Raw genomic sequence first — 19,327 nt, forward strand, 5'->3', positions numbered from 1 at the left:
CATCCTTTTCTGTCTAAATGCAGATAATATTAAAAGAAAAACCTTCATGTGTTGATTTTTAAACAATTCCTAAACGTTTTTCTTCACTGTACTTTGTTGTACAACACGTTTACAGTAGGGTTGTCACGGTGTGAAAATTTAACCTCACTGTTATTGGGACCAAAATTATCACGGTTTTCGGTATTATCGCAGCATTTTTTTTAAAAAGTTACATTTTCAGTAAAAAAACCCTGTATATCAGGAAAATATTGTCCTCAGTTTGTGTCTAAATTTAGCCTAAAATTTGTTATTTTGTAATTATGTTATTTGTTTACATTTTTCCCCTTTAGTCTTTAAAATACCAATATTTGCCCATAACTTATTTTTTGTCTGTTTGATGTCATCATTTTAAAAATGTTAGATCAGATGATACTCAGTACTCAAGTAGCCTTCTAATCAGATACTTTTTACCCTTACTTGAGTAATAAACCCTATATCAGGAAAATATTGTCCTCGGTTTGTGTCCTTCCAGTGAGCTTTGCAGATTTGGGAAAATGTCATCAGGCAGTAATCGTTGTTAAATTCATAATTATTCTCTGAGAGAGACCAACTCTTATCTGCCCCTGGCAGCCCCGTTATGCATAGCGTCATTTCAATATGGGGGTGTCCGCGACACGGTTTATATGCAGGTAGCGGCGCTGCGGCTGCTTTATATAGCGACTCGTTGCATTCTCCCTCAACCCAAATCCTCAAATCACGCATTTTAGCTAAAACGCTAACATTGACTTGCCTTACGTTGACTGTAAATTTGTGGCTGATGGTCACGCAGATGTGTCATGACATTTGAAGTGTTGCTGCCTTTCACAGACACTTTTTCTGCACGTGCTGTAAACAGGATAGCCGTCTTCTATCAACTGTCCCCCGGCATTCTTCAAATATCCAAAAAATGTTCATACTTCCGACTTTGTCTTCTTTGGGGGGATAATAAATGTCCTGAGCGCTGCCGTCTCCTCCTTTGGCCATTATTTCAGCTTTAGCTTCAAGAAGGCTTTGGCTGTAGACAACAAAGTGCGCATGTGCCGCCGGCAACTTCAGCAGATGATACGGTGGCTGGTAAGGGTCACCGCGCCTACACTGCAGCCACGGTAATCCACCGAGATAATATATTTTTTAAAAAACAAGACGGTTATTATTATTGTCAACTTTTTTACCGGGGTTTACCGCCACACCGGTTACCGTAACAATCCTAGTTTGCAGTGGTCTCTAGTATGAATGAATGACTTGAGTCAGTCTCTGGGGGAAAAAGCTCTGGTGTTCCTGTTTCAGAACTAGAAGTTGGAAGGTTATGTAGTCCCTATTTCCTGATAATTGGACATCTCACATCTGATTGGCTAACTGCATTGTGACCCTACTATTGGCTTCTCTTTGCTTTGTAATGTTGATGTTGATCAAGTAACACAACCTTGAAAGAGTTCTGGCATGTAGTGGAATTGCTTATGCTAACATTAGTGTATAGTGGCTGAGATATTCTCTATTTTTTCCTGGATGCTAAGTCGACAATAGTCTTTTCTGGTCGCAAGCCAAGATGGGTGAGTCCATCAATGCAAATTTTTATTGTGACCTATTTCTGATTACTTTTTTTAACCTGAGCGTTTCACCTGTCTATTTACTTTTGGCAGCTAATGCAGAAAAAAGGGGTAGAAGGCTATGTGAAACTCAAAGTCACTGATCATTAAAAAAAAAAATTACTAAAAAACGGTTTCCCAGTGAACTTGGTGTCTTAAGACATATTTATGCTATTGATGAGGGTAGTAGTTATATATATTTGCTATGGTACCTGCTGGAGATCACATCCTAATGGGCCAGTTTGGAGAATTGGCTTTTATGTCTGACAGGACTGTTGAGCTGATGGCTAGTCTCAACAAGACAACACCAAACTGTGTTGTCGTCGGACAGCAGCTCTAATCTCCACAACTGTTCATGTAAACATTTTCTATATTATTTTATGTAAATATCAAGTTTGCCCCACAAAGCTACTAATATGAAATTACAAGCATAAATGTCACCAGCACAGCTAAAGGTAACAAAAGGGAAACACAGCGGTCAAGTCTAGCAGAAATTTTGAATTGTTTACCAAAATCATTGTGTAAGACAAAATTCAAAATGATTGAAGGATTTATAAAACAACATATATTACTATTATGAAAATTGGGAGATTGAAACTTTTTTAGATGCGTGTCCATTCAGTCAAGTTTTTAGCTAGGGATGCACCGATACTAATGGGTAAAAGTTAACCAATACCAGGAACCGATACCAATGCAGTTGCCTGAAAGTGGCTTCACTTAAACTTGCCATTTCTGTTCACCTAATATTTTAGTTTTGTGATAATTTCTATTAATATATTTTATTTCTTTATCTACCTCACAGTCTTTTCCTGTTGAAATCAGAGAAGAAAATAAAACCTGTATTCCAATTGACTGCATTTTTTGTGTGATAGAAGTATCTGTAATCAGTATCGGCGAGTACTCGGATCCAAGTATCGGTATCATATCGGTTTGGAAAAAAGTGGCATCATTCCTATTTTTAGCAACTCAGTTTGGTTCAAATGGGCCCACATCTTAAGTGGATTGCTGCTGTCATAAAACACAACAGTTTGAAGGTGATTAAAATAATTTTAACATTGGCTTAAATTTGAATTTAGGAGACTGGATCTTTGTTATTATGGTAGCAAACACACTTTGGTCTTTGTTAGTTTGGACTAGCCTTTAGCTTATCATTCCTGTGGGACACAAGCTTTTCTCCTAACAGAGGCCATTCAGTAGATTGTATTTTTTTTACCTTTCACACAGAATTTAACTTTATAATGTTTCTTCAAAAACAGATATTGTAGTCATGCAAAATCATAATTTCACAAATATCCCAAACCAGTTGGGTTTTGTGTCTTTGTTTCTTTTTCAAATGTTACCAGTTTTCAATATTTATACCTACATTTATTAATTGAAGCATCTAAGTTTTGACAATTAATTTAAAGTGATTAAAATTTACTAGCTACTTCTCTTCATCAAGCTTTGCACAAGCTCCCCACGCACGCTCAAATTCACTAACAGATAGCGCAGCTGCTCCATGGCCATGGGCAGACAGGCTGCTACATCAACTGCTCCATGGGCAGCAAGAGCAAGATGGCATGTAAGCAAGTTTTTTTTGCCAACATCCTGCGCTGCTGCGTAAAATTCTCAGCAGAAGACAGTTAACCACTTCTCTATCTTTGTTTTTTCATGGTTTGAGAATAAAACAAGACCAGCGGTGGTCAGGGATTTAAACTTATTGCTGATTGGGGGGGAAGAAATCTCCTAATTAGTACTTGATCATTCTTTTTCTTTAGAGGGTTGTATTGTGTGTTTTGAGTGGTGTGAGCATAAATGCGTGAGTGTGTTTTGGGACCTTGTCAGCGGACTGAGCCACAAGGGCCCCTGTGGTAATGTGTGTATTAAATGATTAGTGCGTTAGTTAGCATAACGGCCCTTCAGCAGCGTTTAATCACTCTCAGGGGTGGGCGTCCTCACAGGGGGCTGCATGGAAGCAGTTGGGGGGAGTTGAGGGTTGTGGTGGAGAGAGGCGGAGTAAAAGATTTAAACCAAGGAGACGGAACTGCTGGTTGAGTGAGTGAATGAGTGGATGGCCTGTGGAGAGTTCACAAAAAATGAGGAAAGAAAAAAGAGTGAGCATGACGGAGGGCAGGAATCCAACAGTAACATAATCCAGTAGTTGCCACACACTCGGCGAGATCAGATCTTTACAAGTCCTGAATGCCTTGTTAATGTCAGAATTCAACTCATCATCTGGAACAAGTCCCATGGACAGCTATTAATAACAGAGTTAAATAGATGTGGATAAAGGCGGGCCTAAGAATCAGCCTTGACAACACTGTTGTTGATAATTACAATGCTGTCGTTACGTTATTAAGAGAGGAGGCGTCCTCTAATTGTTGTAAACTAACACTCGCTTATTGCTTCAGAAATTTAACTCTGACCCAGTTGCAACTGACTGACGGGCTGAAAAGTCCTGATACAGATGAAGTCCGAGGTGTAGCAGAGTTTTTCTTGGCTGGAGAATGGTGTTGTGTCGTCTGCTTCTGCTGCAGCAACAACACATGAGTCAGTTTAAACTGGAGCTAAATGACCAGTTTGCATCTCGAAAGATGCCTTTTGTCTTTGCAGAGGTGATATGTACAGCTGGAGCTAATATTAAGTTTTGCATTTGCTTTGCAGAAAGAACTCGATGCCACCGCCACACAACTTGCCAACAGACAGGACGAGAGCGAACAGTCAAGGAAGAAGCTAATTGACCTGAGCCGCGAGTTCAAGAAGACCACTCCAGAGGTGAGACATTAACAGACTTGTATACCACTGATCCTTCAGCAATAAGAGTTTTCCTGATGGTTCCTCAGCATCTGCTTTCTACATAAATGTAGCGGTGATTATTTACCAAGAAATAAGGGGAGGAGGAGACGGAGCAGAGATTCGGGCTTGGCTCCCAAAAATAGTCTCTCCATTAGTTTCCCTGAAATCCTAAAGAGACAAAACAGAAAACCCCTCAGGAGTTTGTATTATCTGACCTAGTTTTTTATGTGAGCTGAAAGTGTGTGTGTGTGTGTGTGTGTGTGTGTGTGTGTGTGTGTGTGTGTGTGTGTGTGTGTGTGTGTGTGTGTGTGTGTGTGTGTGTGTGTGTGTGTGTGTGTGTGTGTGTGTGTGTGTGTGTGTGTGTGTGTGTGTGTGTGTGTGTGTGTGTGAGAGAGAGAGAGCAGGAGAGGGAGAAAGACGAAGAGACAGAGCAGCGCTGAGCTGAGCAGGAGGGGGAGAAAAAGAGAGTGTGACAACACTACTAAGTGGGATCAGGAGGGAATTCTGTCCTGTTCCTGTGTTCCCATCACTCCTCCTGGGAATATTTGTTTCATCTCTGTTACCAAGGCAACACATTTCAAACCTCACAGTGAAAACAAAGTATTGTTGTGTTATTATTGGTAATGTCACCATGGTGAATTATTGATGGTGTTATGAATTATGAATGAATGGTGTAGACAGTGGATAGAAAATTGTCAGCTCTCGGTGGAGTTGACAGCAGGCCTATTATAGTTACCACAGGGTGAGGGTTGTGACGATTGACTTTAGCATGTAGCCTTTGTGGTGTGGAAAAGCTAAACCAGAGGGAATCATACCTGCGCACACAAGATGGAGGTTTCACCTCACACTCAGCGCCCAGAAGGAAAGAAATCCTCACATACAAAGAAAAAGAGAAGCAAATGGGCCCAAAAACACATAAGCAGATAGTCTAGATCACAGAACAGGACACACACATTCATCAGTGTAACAAGGCTGTGATTTAGGAAGGCTCCGCTGGCGTCTGTGTGGCCCCTGGCATCTCCCTGGTATGTGGAGGAGGAATCTCAGCCAGGCTAGACGAGCGACAGGATTCATTACAGGGCTGTAGCAGGCTCAGTAGGAATCGGCACTAAAACTCTGGGTGTTTGCAAGTACAGGAACATCAGAGCTGCCTAGCGCAAATAGGCTGCTTCATAACATGCAATGGCCTGTGCTTGATTAAAAATTCCCCAATCATCTTCTGTGTGTGTTTGTAGAGTTGTGTTTTCTTTCTTCTTCATGTGCTTGGCTCTGTGTGTGGTTGACCAGCCCGTAGAGGGGGCTGTCAGCTCTCTGTGGTCCGCACCAGTCAACGGAGATCACAGTCACATCAGATCAGACTGCATTAAGCTGAGCGGGAGTCCGTCTCTGATCCATTATTCAACAACCAGGAGCCCGGCCCACGTTGACTGTGTCTAGTCTGCTGCGCTGTACTTGGCGTGAACTGCACTCACAGTCTGCATAATAACACACACAGACACTCACACAGCAGCTTTTGCAGCATTTTGAAAGCGGTGCAAAGAAATACAGCGTGAAAACAAAGTTTTTATAATTCATTAGGACCGACACACAGAATCATTTTTTTCTTCTTGAGACTTAGTCTCACTGCGCTTTCTAAGTTGCCTAAATTATTAATTTACTTCTTAATTTCCTTTTAGTTAAGACTGCACTATGCTAGTGTTATGAAGAAATAGGTGGGGATGATTGTATAAAATGCCACACAGATTGCTGACCACAGGCAGCAGTAGTAAAACAACCTTGTGTGTGTGTGTGTGTGTGTGTGTGTGTGTGTGTGTGTGTGTGTGTGTGTGTGTGTGTGTGTGTGTGTGTGTGTGTGTGTGTGCATTCACACATTTGTGTTTAGCTGCAGGGCAGACAGACAGCGAATGGGAGTTCCATACTCCCTGGAGGATTCCTCAGGCTGGCCTGTCTGCTGTCTGCCGGCAGCTTACACCAGCCATCCATCTCCTGCTGCCTGGGCCCCTCACTCCCCTCAACGCACACGCACACACACACACACACACACACACACACACACACACACACACACACACGCACACACACACACACACACACACACTGACCATGGTGTCTGTGTGCATTGTTATGTTATATGGTCATAAATCTTTGGAAGTGGAGGGGGCAGGGGGAGGAGCTCTCAGGAGTGGTCCGAAGGGGTTTAGAGCTTGAGCGTCCAGCAAAAGTGGCTTCCTCAGTTATTTTATTTGAATGTTTTTGGTTTTATCAGAATTTTCCTCAATTTTAAGTCCTGTCTAAAAATTTAAAACAACAAAAATACATTTGACCATTTGAAAGGTTTTCTGTACCTTCTAGTCTTTGCTTGCGCTTCTGAACTTCCAAGACCTCCCTACATGTCTGAGCTGGTCACATGGGTGTCATGGCATATTATATTTTTATCTATCATTTATTTAAGCTACAGCAAGATTAGACAGACCCAACTGGAACTGAACTTTGAGTTAAAATGGAATCACAATCTAATGCAAATTTCATAACAGTCACTTATCTGGTGGCTTTGTGTGAATGGCGTTTAGCGAGAAAGGGCGACCCCGAGCAGAGGAGGGGTGGGGTTCAGGGTGCATATTGGATTGGTTCAGACAAACAGCCACACCGACCCCTAATGAGGTAACAATGACGCAAGGTCACAGAGTCATGACCTGTCCTAAGCCCCAGACAAGCAGCCAGTCTGGACCAACCCGAGATTAGTCCAGCCCCAGACACTGGTCACAGGTCAGCCTGACATGCACACGCCCCACACATTTTACTTTAGGCTTTTAGCAGAGGTTTCTGAAAGGCTCTGCATCTCCTGAGCATGCATCTGCTGTTGCCCTACTTATGGTCTTCATTAGGCAGTTTTGTGAACATGTTTGTGTCCACAGACTGTGCAAATCAAATGCTCATGTACAGAATGTCCTATTCTGCTGCGCTTTTTACCATACGCTCCAGTTCAGTTTGTCAGTACCCGGGCCTGGCTAACAGCACTGTGATTTGCATGTTCCCTTGATACGTACTCAACTGGCTATCTAATCTAAAACTGCTGACTTGTACTGGAAAGTCATGCAATGGGACTTGAAGGGTGAAAAGCATTTGCTATTAAAGTCTAAACCCAGTGTGCTGCTAAAACAATTTGCATTAACTGTAGGCTCTATCTGTGGCTCCCTCCCTGCTCTGACTCTCACGCACTAGTGGTGCCTTCGGGTGGCCCAGGTGGTGCTGCACCTGTTCTTATGAGAAACCCAGTCCAGCAGAGCACCCCAGGGCACCGGCCTGGCCTCAGCTTCCCTCTGCTATTCATCATTTTTGCACCATTTTATTTTTATTGGCAGAATCAAGAATAGCTGCCACGATAGTTGATGTATTTTAACACGGTTGTGTTAACTGTTATAAGTATGCTTTTACCTATCGTTAATTTTTTTTTAAACCTACTAATGTATTTATTTATTTTTAGGATTTACGGAAACAAGTTGCCCCTCTGCTGAAGAGCTTCCAAGGAGAGGTGAGTGTGTGTGTGACTATGCAATGTGACGACTCCCCTGACTGGCATTCATGTCCTCGTATTTAAACTGAACATTTTACAAACCCTGTTTGACTTTAGTTCAACGGCTTTGTTTCCCCTTTTCTCTTTTTTTTCTGTGGTCATTCCTACATTTTTCTACTCTCTCTTCACCATCTTCTATTCTTCCTCTTGCCACTATCTCATTTCCCCCCTTTTCTTCTCCTTCTTTGCTTTGCCCCGCTCTGCTCTTGATTTTCTGTCCTATTCATGAAGTGCTGTAGCCCGAGGGTGTGTTTAAATTGCATCCTGAGAAGGAGGAAAAAAATAAAGTCACCACTAAATTCTTGCTCTGGCCAGTCACAATTTACTGGCTGCATTACTCCATCATGTTGTTTTTCTTTTCTGTTTTTGTTAATTTGGTGAATCATGAACTGTTTCTCCTTGCTGTGGCAAAGTTGTTTATTTTCAGTTTAATATGTTTCGATGTACGCAGATCAATAAGGGGTGACTCATGCGTGCATGTGCTATATCATACACCTAATATTCCCCTTTATCATTTTGGCCTAATTCCATCGAGACTCCTCCTTTTTCACAGCCAAGCGTTTCTAGTTCACTCCCATATGTGAAAGTCAGAGGGTAGGAGTGGAAGCGGCTAGTTGAGACTGGGGCCTTATTTAGGGTTGAAGTGGGTGGGTAGGTACACACCGACATGCACACGCACTAGAACACACATGCACTCAAGTAAAATCATCTCAATAGATAGTGACAAGGGCTGTTTTCCTACTGGCCATAGACTATTACAGTTTTAACACTGGGTTAGTTTCCATATTCTCGAGTTAGAGCAACAAACACAGCCCGTGGTTATGTAAAAACGCTGTAATTTTTAGTGGTTTCACCATGTTCTGCTGATGATCCACAGTCTATTTAAAGAATAGAAACAGCAGCAGTATAATTGGGGCTTTGTCAGCTGTTTCCACCATCTTTATGTTGACACACCTCGACAACGCACACACCAGAACACGCCAAGAAGCGCAGTGGGTGGCCATGGAACTGAGAAAGACGTGATCTTATGATTATTGAGATAATACTGTACACCCGCGCCAGTCTCAGAGCAGCCCATCAATCAGGCGACTATTCAGCTCGTTTGCGTGCCACAACATGAGTCGTTCTGAGAATGTGTAATTTTAGCCTGTCTTTGTTTGCTTAGCCCTCAATCCTTTGATCAAGGACAAGACAGCACCCGAAACCAGAGGGGTCCTCTTGGAGTCCCACGTTAACTCATCCCTAAGCATTTTCCTCAGAAGCTCCAGTCATTACTGAGAGAACGTGGGCCTCAGAGAGAGAGGGAGAGAGCAATAGAAAGTTTTAGCTCTGGAACTTGGAGGTCTTGACACTTTGTTTAATCTTTGTCATTGAAAGGTGGGTGCCCTTCGGGTCATAATTATTACCAATAATGCTACAGTTTCCACAAGGCCTCCGTTTGGTAAACGGGTTATATGTGTGTGTGTGTGTGAATGAATGTGTGTGTATTGTGTGCTCAGTGTTTCTTGTTGGTCCATCGATCAGATAAGCTTTTCCATTATCCAAGGCTTCAGTCTCTGCTTCCCATAGCCTCCCCTTATCAGACTCCACTGGGGCTGGCCACACACACACGCACGCACGCACGCACACACACACACACACACACACACACACACACACACACACACACACACACACACGCACACACACACACGCAGGTCAGCCTGATGCCCTTCACACACTGTGGGTTAGATAGGGGTGCAAGGCGGTGCTGAGTGATGGTGCCACAAGGTGCTGACGTATGTATGTATGTGTTTGTGTGTGGATGTGTCAGGGATACTTTTTGCAATTGTAAGCACTTCTCATCAGTAACCCACTGATACTGGTGAGGTTTCATTTGTGTCACTTCATTTGTTTGCGTGTGTGTGTGTGTGTGTGTGTGTGTGTGTGTGTGTGGGATGGGGGCAGGGGAGCATGTAATAGCAGATGTCATTGGGATTGGTTGAACGAGCTGCAGTTTGGAGCAGCAGGGCTGTATTTGCAAATCCTGGGTGGTCTTCTAATGGCCCTGGTCCTGCAGTTAACCTGCTTTTAACTGTAGGGTGTGTCCTACATTAAATGTCTATTTCCTGCCTCCCATGTTGCGCTATATAAAACCGCTGTACCACTGACCTTGGCCCAGTCATCGTACAGTCATGCAGTCGGTTTCCTTCGCTGCCATCAGTAGATCTTTTATTGTTGTGCGTCACTTAATCACAAACTCTGAATCTCTGATTGCACATTCCTAAACACACAAGATCAACGTTAGTGTGTAAGATTTGTGTACATAATCTTCCTTTATTGTCAATGCCATCAGAATATTCTGATTGCTACTTGGAAACAGAACATGATGCAGCATGTTGTGTAGTAATAATAATAGGTTTGTTTGTGAGAGAAACAAACAGGATAAGATGGTAGGAGACTAAGCTGTGTGACAGAGTGACGCTGAAAAAGATTGAGATTGAGGGAGAGAAGAAAAGACTGAGTCAGAGCATTGAAGTGACAAGAGATAGACTGAGAGAAAGACACGGGAGTAAAAAAAAGGGGGAAAAGAGGGAGGGGTGCTGGCACCAGTCTACTCGGGGCCAGATGTTTTGCGGCTAAAAAACTAGAGTGAATCAAAGCCATGTGAAGAGATTTATTAGGTTCCCATAGGAGCCCAGGCAGTATTACATGTAGACTGTTCTGTTTACAGTGGCAAGAACCCCTAAACCACCCATCAACTACACTACTGGCTTGGCTGGGAATGTGAAGACTTTATATTTGGACTTAGATAGGCTTTTGTCTCTATTCCTTTTCTTTTCGCGAATGCGCTGGAGGAGTTGGAAGCAAAACACAAGGCTGTTTAGTCTGAGTGCCTGAGCCAGAGTAGTCGGCTGTAGCTCTGCCCAGTACAGTAGCACCATCTGAATGTCTTTATTTGGCATCTGTTTCCCTCAATTTAGATTTGAATTCAGATGCGTTTCGCCTACTGTGTCTGATTCTCCTATTGAAGCGTGCCACAGAGACCGTAGCCTCGTGTTTCAGCAATGCAAAAGTTTCTCACTGTGATTTTTCAGAATTAATCTCTTATGGATCCAGCCTGATGCCGTTTGTTTCAATAATATCAGTGATGGAGCGCATGCCGTGCCCTCTTGTGTTAATGGCTACATCAGTAATGGATCCACACTGTATTGCTGCTAAAAGCTGACTGAATAATCTGCCCCTGCTGTGGCTGGAAAGACTGAGCCAGCTGTTTAACGATGTCAGCGTGCTGGAGGGGAAACGGAACACACTTTTTTTTTTTTTTTGTATTTTTAACACACACATACACACGTTGACTGATGGATTCAGAGCACACACTCATTGGAGGACACGGATGTAAACGCACACTGGTGCACGACAAACGAAAGGCGTCCGTCAGCAGCTGAACAGCTGAACTGGCTTCACAGGAAGGAAACACCAAAGCAGCCTCTGTTAAGACAGCCGTGATCACTGGCAACATACCAATGCATAGTGAGGATGGACAAATATGTAGGCTACTCTGACAATGAATTTAATGGGCCTTTCTGTGGGTTAAATAGATCTGACACTCAGATTTGAGGTGGTGTAACAGACAACTAATCGTTACTTTTGTTGTTTTTCAATCCTTGCAGATTGATGCCTTGAGTAAAAGAAGTAAAGAAGCAGAGGCTGCCTTCTTGAACGTGTACAAGAAAATAATCGATGTCCCAGGTAAGAATTTTCAGTTTGAACACCTCATGATGGTATAAACTAGCACCAACACGAGAAGGAATCAAGCTTTTCAGTTGCTGTTCATTTGCCTGACACACTAATGATTCCCCAAGAGGCCATTATCCCACTGGTGTGGCTTTTAAATTGTCCTTGTCTCAATGTAAACAAGGATTGGTTCCAGCAAAATGTACACACAAGTTGTCATAAAGAAAAGTTACAAAGACCACTTCAAATGTGCTGCTGGCTGGAGATTTCCAGCTGTGTGGAAGTCCAGGAGGGACCCAGTATGTAGGAAAGGAGTTGAGTTCATCTATAGCGTAAGGAGGTCGTCATATTCCCACAAGGATAGACCTACAGTAATATCTTTGGATTGTACTGCTCCCAATAAGTCAGCGCCAGCACTGACGGGGCTATTCTTAACTTGCAGCGAGACAATGATGTAATGCCTGATGCACACATGCACAGAGACACAAACCAGCCTGACTAATGCCGCAGTTCTGAAAGAGGAAACGGTGTGTTTTCTTCTGTCTTCTGTCAGCCGAAGGCCTGGATAGGCAGCCCAAGTGTGCTCTGCTTTAGATTAAAGGTGTCTGGCGAGAGTGTTCAGCACCAGTGGCCCACAAGTCAAACTGTTTTTAACAGGCTGTACCGTTGACGAAAGTTTGATAAGAGGGAGAGAGAGTCCATTTTCAAGGGCGCCAAAGCTGATAGGAGTCTCTGTTCAGGGCGTACAATTATGTTATTTAGTATTTGTTTGTACGCGCGTGAGTTTGTACAAAGCTATTGCAGCGACATACACGTTTACGTGAAATTGTGTGTGTGTGTGTTACCTTGACAGCACAAAATCAGCATGAAATTCCCCAATCGTTCTCTTCTGATCTCTCATTAGCGTAGTTAAGATATCTCACTGCGTCAGACATGACACACACACGCACGCACGCACGCACCACACACACACACGTCTCTTACCCCCAGCTGTAAGCTGTCAGTTCCTCTTATCTGTACCACACAAACACACACACACACACACATACATAAACTGCTCTTTTAGCTGGCATGCTGATGAGCGTTGCTTGCGTCTCTTGGCTGCCTGTCACCAGTCTGCCACCCATGGGCACCAATCAGATGTGATTGGCCTGACTGACAGGGCTCTCTTCATCACACTGACAGTTAACCCTGCTGCGTGTTTTCCAGAGTTGTTGGTGAAATGCCTGTAGAAAGTTGCCTTTGTGCTCCCTGTCTCTGTTTCTCTAATCTCTTATTTACTTCTTTCAACATCTTTTTTGTTGTTGTTTTTACAGCTTTACTTTGTCCAACTGTCTGCTCTGGTGTTTCTCTTTTCTCTCACTTTCAAGCTGCGTCACAGTAAACACTTTTAACTAATCACAGCTCGGTACTCTCTCTTGTTAATGTGTCTCATCTATGTTAACTTATTTCTGCCTCTTCTGGTGTCTGTAATCCAGTCCTGCTGCTGCGTCAGCGTTAGCCCTTCCGATACAGAGCCGGTGCTTTCCTCAAATCTCAACAAGAGGTTCTTGATATAAACATTTACAGTGTATCATATAGGAAAGTTTTGTCTGTACAGAAGTTTCTGTTTTACACCAGGCCTTGACTGATTCAAATGAGTTTTTTGTTGACAGTGAACCAGCTGGAGTGTAAACTATTATGAATTTCAAACAATGTTTAAAGAACACTCTCAAAAGTAAACATTTAGATTGCATAAACAAAGCGGGAAAGCAACTATCACCTCATGAAATATTTATTTTAGGTTTCCTTTTTTCAGAAACTTTTAAAACACATTTTGATCCACTTTCAATGATGAAATAATTCTGTATCAGTTTGGATGATAAAGTAGAGCATTAAATGTGGCCCGTCACAGTTGTTCTGCTAATTGTGTAGTGTTTTGGTTCATGCTGAAATCAATCATTTTGCACAGCAAGGTCAAAGGTGAGGGTCGGCTCCAAAACATTTATCCCAAAGCTGTTAGATTCATTGCCTTGCTCAAGGACACTTCACCAGGACGAGTGCCCACTCTCGTACGGCCTTGACTGTGGTTATTCCTAGCGCACTGGGCCACCTCTCTGCCCTTGCTTGTCTGATCTGCTTTGCAGTGTGTTAACTGTGTGTGTGTGTGTGTGTGTGTGTGTGTGTGTGTGTGTGTGTGTGTGTTTTCTCCCCCAGACCCTGTACCTGTGCTGGAGCTGGCTCAGCAGCTGCAGCTGAAGCTCCAGAGGATGCACGACATTGAGACAGAGAACACCAAGCTTCGAGAGACACTGGAGGACTACAACAAAGAGTTTGCCGAAGTTAAGAACCAAGGTTAGCTCAGGATATGCGGCTAAGGCAAAACATTTCACCATATTCCTGACTTTTAGAGAGCAATTGAGGCGGTCCAAATGAATCAAAATGATTCCCCGTTGTGAATGGTAAAACACGAACTAGAGTGTGTGTGACCAGTGGAGTGTACTATAGATCAAACATGCTTCAGCGAGCAGGTGGTTCCAGTGGAGGGTTTTAAACATAATAAAACACATTTATTATAACTAGCAGAAAAGCTGGAACTGCAAATACTGACAGAAAATCAATTATTTTAATTTTAATATAAATATTTTACCTACTTGTGAACTCGTAATTCCATTGATAATCTCATAGTCGTCAATCAATTTAACTGTATTGGAAATAAAAGTGGCATTATTAGCTAATTGCACTTGTCCTGTCAAGGGGATACTTAGCAATTTGGCTTGTTTTTAGCACCCCCTAGTGTCCGCTAGACAAAGCAAAAGTGAAACCAATCTGCTCGCTGTTCGTTTGTCTTTTTAACACCTTAATCTAACAGCTGAAATTTCTCTTCACCCTTCATTAGTTTCTACAGGAGTGATTCATCACTAAATCTAACAAATCAGCTGTGTTTATGATCTAAAACATGCAGGAAATGTGCTGGAAGTGGACTGCAGCACCAGGCATGTCAGCTCCACTTTTACTAGATCAGGGACCAGACCGGCACTCTGAAGTTGCAAGTGCGATATTCTGTCCACAGAGGGCAGTGGGATCTGAGTAACATTTCATTAACCCTGTAAAGGGTAATTTTAACACATACTGGCTCAAGAAAATTATTAAAAAATATGACAAAGTTGCCTAGTATGGATTTAATTAATATTAACTAATGATGCTGTTGTCATTTTAGGAGACCTGCTAGTTGTAGGTGTAGACAAATGTGGAGCTGACCGGTCTCTGTTTAGCCTGAGCTAATTAACAGTTTTTTATCATTACCACATAACCAGTGTGTGAAAAATCATCAAAGTTCAAACCTAACACACCTTTCTGATCTGTTAGAATATCTTTATAAATTTGGACCTGAACAGAGGTTTTCTTTTACCTTTTATCAGTAACTTTCTTTAATTTCAATAGAATTACTTTACCAGCTTCTGAATACTTTTCATTAGCAGGAATAATAACCATCTAAAAGTTTTGAAATTGCTTAGTTTGATACACTTGAGTCTGATTCCTTGAAGATTTATTTTAGATTTATTTAAGAACCTGTAAAGCTGCACTGCGGGTAAAGTATGACCATTGGTGTGCTAATGATACCCATCATTACAAATTTTAACTTTAGAGCCAATATACTCTTCAAGGGTTAAGTCCATATTTCAACATATTTAATGACTCATACATTTTTTAGGAAAGCACCAAACATACAAGGTTTTACATTTTCAAATAGGTTTTAAAGAGGAAAAAAATCACAAGGCGCCGTTTCATGAATAAAAAATGAGTTTAGCTGTGGGTAAAAGAGAGATGGAGAAACTGACAAAGGCAGAAAGGTGAGTGTAAAGAGGTAATAAAAGTGGTGCAACTTCAGTTGAAATGGAGGAACGAGCGGGGAATGTTTTGGAATCCCCCTTTTTCCTCAGCGAGAGTTAATTGGAACAGCTCGATAGCGGCAGGGTTCCATTCTGCCATTGATTTTCCTGTTCCCTCATCCTTTATCCCTCCTTCCCGCCTCAATAGCGAGGGATATTTAAACCCCCAAAACACACTCTGGAACTCCCACTCCTGTTAAACGCACGCATGGAGCCGTCCATGTACACACATGCATGCACGCACGCACGCACGCACGCACGCACGCACACACACACACACACACACACACACACACACACACACACACACACACACACACACACACACACACACACAGTGCAGAGGCCATTGATCCCCACAACCTAAATGTTTAAAGTTCAGTTAAGCAGTTAAGGAGTAAGAGGGCTCTAAGGGGACTCCTCTATTGATTATGTGTCAGAGCAGTGAGACTGGAGTTTAAATCACACACACACACACACACACACACACACACACACACACACACACACACACACACACACACACACACACACACACACACACACAAATACACTCTGCTGAGCCCTCAGTCTAAGGCATCAGGCAGCGTTTCCTTAAATTATTGTCACACTTGCGATATCTTTCTCTGGTAAAAAAAAACACACTCTCACTAGTGCAGATGCCCGTTTATTACTCCACTTATGTGTTAGATTTATTTCTAGCTGTCTCATACAGAGCTGAGCCGTCAGCAGGTTATGGGATTTCACCTCTAATGCAGGCCTAATGAGTACGACATATCTGCTGCTGGTGAACACTGACTATTCTCCACCAGTAGCGGATGTAAAGATTAGGCTGGAGCCACATGGCCTAAGGTCCTGGAGTGTGCTCACAGAGGAAGAATGTGGGATATGAAATTCTGTTCTTTAAGCTGAGGGTCAAACACCCCCCACCAAAAGCATCATCTTCGCTGAAGCCATTTATCACATCTAGGAAACAATTCTGTTTCTCTTGTTGCAAAGTTTCATTCGTTCGTTCGTTCCTTCCTTCCTTCATTCATTCATTCATTCATTCATTCATTCATCTTTTTAACACTCGTTCTACTGCTGTGATTCTTCTTTAGAGGTGACCATCAAAGCCTTGAAGGAGAAGGTCCGGGAATATGAGCAGACTCTGAAGAATCAGGCTGAGAACTTGGCTCAAGAGAAGCAGCTGCAGCTACACAATGACTATGCAGAGAAGGAGAGGTAGAACTACATCTTTATCATTTGACTGGAAATAATCACTTCTGCATTATGTTGCTATTTTAAACCTCTGGGTCATTACGCCCTCAGGCTGAAGTGTCACTTGTCTTTGAATGAGGAGTTTAAAGAGTGTTTAGCTGAGCTGGTCACATTTTAGTAACATCACAACAATGATAGCTTTGAAGCGTGTTCATGATGTATGTATGTATGTACATACATATCAGAACATCAAATAGGTACTCTCAGCCATCTTAAAAACGTATGTAGAGAAAGCTGCATCTCTGAATGACTGCTTTAAAACAATCAGCACCTACTTTTATTTGGGTGCAGGCCAACAGAATGTTTTCCTGATGATTTTGTAGAACAGATGAGCTTTGTCCAACTGTTTGGGTAAAGGAAGCTCACTAAAGGCTTTAAGGTCTTTTATGGGTTACATGGATTTTCCAAATTATTGTGCATCCAGACAGTGATCATAAAAAATATAAATATTACCCTTTTATACAGCTTATTTAATCTGTAGAAACCAGAGATGTTCAAAGTGTTGCCCGGGGTCCATTTGCAGCCTTGGAGCATTTTTTGCAGTCACCACTTGGATTTCTAGAATTTAGAGTTTTGTCTCTCTAATAAGCTTTTCACATAACATTTTTATGTTCAGGCATTACTTAAATGCTTATTTTGGATCTTATTTTAAGGCGTAAAACGAATAAAGTTACCATCAAAAATGTTTGTGTTTATTAAATTAAGAAAGTCACGCTTAAAACCCTCAAAGACTTTAAGCTAGACCTATTTTGGGCCTCATTTTAAAACGTTTGGACACCCCTGCATTAACTAGAGAACCCAGAACTGCGAACCGTCCAGCAAAGATTTGGTGAAGAATTGCATAATCAGTTGAATCAATTAAAGTTTAACTACCTTGCTAAATATTTACAGTATTTGTTTGTATTTGGATGTCAAAGGTAGTCAGTAATTCTGAAAATATGAGTCTGGAAAAGTCTGGAGTTAATTAATACCTAAATATTTAACCATTTTAGAGAAAAAGGGGAAACATGTGGCAGTAGTTAATAGCTTATTGTGCCACTGCATGTCTGACAGATGTTAAACCATTGATCTGACTGCTGAAATGGGATAATCACTCTTATCAAGGAACAAAAAAACCCCTAAACTTCCCTTCCCTGTGAAGGGGGAGTGTTTAATGTAAGGATAATTAAACTAACTGCCTGAGGTTATCTGAGTAAACATCTGATGTGGGCCTTTCCCCCTCCTACCTTGTAATTCAATACTAATGAGAGAGCAACTTATCTGTAAACCTGTGTCAGCTTGGACTCCGAACTATTCTCTCCAGTTCTGAATTAATAGAATCAGTCTTTTAGCAGCGTTTTCATGATTAAACGGTGTCAACCAGCAGATTTATAATTAACCGAATAAACTTTGTGTGCTGGTAGTGCCTAAGAGCACATACTGTCTTTAAAACGTTTTCTGTCAAGTGTCTGTTATCATAAAACAAACCTTTACTCCCTGTTTTTTGAGTCTTATTTACTTTCTGAAGGTGTATTAAAGTATTTCAGACTTTTGAGTAGAAGATCAATTGTCCAACTGCGTTTCCTGTACGTCACAGTTTTATAGGCCCCTTCCTGTCTGCTGAGAGCTGACTTCCTGCGTCTGAGAGGGGTAGTAAATGGATGGCACCTCCTGATGCATTTTCTCCACCAAGGAGTGAGGGAAGGAGAGAGAGGCAGAGATGAAAGGATGAAGTAGAGGGGAGAAAAATAGAGATGACAGGAGAGACAGATTGGTGGTGAAGGGGGGAGGGGGCATCAAAGGGTGTCATAAAGATGGTATTTGTGCTAGATTATTGATGTTTTTACACACAGCAGCAATTTCTCAGCAGAGCCCAACTTTTTAGAAGCTAAGAATGAATATTTTATCCGTGTGGTTTCTGTCTTTCTCGCTCCCCCTTCTCCCCCCACCCCCTTCTTGTGACTCCTTCCTTGCTCCACACCCACCCCCGGGTGCAGCGTGCCCCAGTGGCCAGACATTCCTGCCTAATAGGGCTGCTTAATGAGGTCTGGGTTGTGTTTGGGAGGTTTTTAGTGGGGAAAACTCATCAGAAATGGTGGGAAAATAGAAAATAGTTGCAGTTGCCACGAAGTGTGAAACCAAGAATCACTGACTCACTATCTTTTTAACTGTGACTGTTTGCTTCCTGCTCTCAATTTGATCTCATCTCTTTAGGAAACTCCAGGAGAGCCAGGACTCTCTGTCGTCGAGGTTGAAAGAGGCGGAACACAAGGTCCAGTCCCTCCAGACAGGTACCAGTCAGTCCAGTTTCAGATTTTAGATGCTGTTTTAGCTAGCTGCTTCTCAGTGACGATATGGCAACTAAAGCTTAAGAAAGAGTAATAAAACATAGTAAAGGATTAAGCTGATTTACTTGGACTGGGTGAATGAATTTGATGAGTTTGACCTTGGTCTGTCAGAATTATCAAATGGCGTCTCAGTTTCCTTTAAACTTGAGGAAAAAAGCAAAAGCTTCAAATCTTTTTCATAAAATTACTGAGAATGTA

The 19,327-nt window shown here is 42.2% G+C and overlaps 1 protein-coding gene and 1 long non-coding RNA gene across 7 annotated transcripts in view; one reads left to right on the forward strand and one right to left on the reverse strand.

Annotated features, from left to right (window-relative positions):
* LOC129163812 (uncharacterized) overlaps positions 1-12,605 on the reverse strand; it is a 47,857-nt gene extending 35,252 nt beyond the window's left edge. Inside the window, exons 1-2 of the long non-coding RNA XR_011516059.1 lie at positions 12,516-12,605; positions 10,105-10,216 (exon numbers count right to left, since the gene is read on the reverse strand). This is a non-coding gene — a long non-coding RNA (uncharacterized lncRNA). The remainder of the gene's footprint in view (positions 1-10,104; positions 10,217-12,515) is intronic.
* cux1b (cut-like homeobox 1b) overlaps positions 1-19,327 on the forward strand; it is a 69,040-nt gene that overhangs the window by 24,982 nt on the left and 24,731 nt on the right. For all 6 annotated transcript variants that reach the window (XM_054742668.2, XM_054742661.2, XM_054742662.2 and 3 more), the window contains exons 2-7: positions 4,248-4,358; positions 7,864-7,911; positions 11,607-11,685; positions 13,867-14,004; positions 16,643-16,766; positions 18,996-19,072. In XM_054742668.2, the coding sequence (XP_054598643.1) occupies positions 4,248-4,358; positions 7,864-7,911; positions 11,607-11,685; positions 13,867-14,004; positions 16,643-16,766; positions 18,996-19,072 (577 nt within the window). The remainder of the gene's footprint in view (positions 1-4,247; positions 4,359-7,863; positions 7,912-11,606; positions 11,686-13,866; positions 14,005-16,642; positions 16,767-18,995; positions 19,073-19,327) is intronic.

Source organism: Nothobranchius furzeri, chromosome 13 (assembly GCF_043380555.1).
Source record: "Nothobranchius furzeri strain GRZ-AD chromosome 13, NfurGRZ-RIMD1, whole genome shotgun sequence".
In the NCBI taxonomy this organism is placed as follows: Eukaryota; Metazoa; Chordata; class Actinopteri; order Cyprinodontiformes; family Nothobranchiidae; genus Nothobranchius; species Nothobranchius furzeri.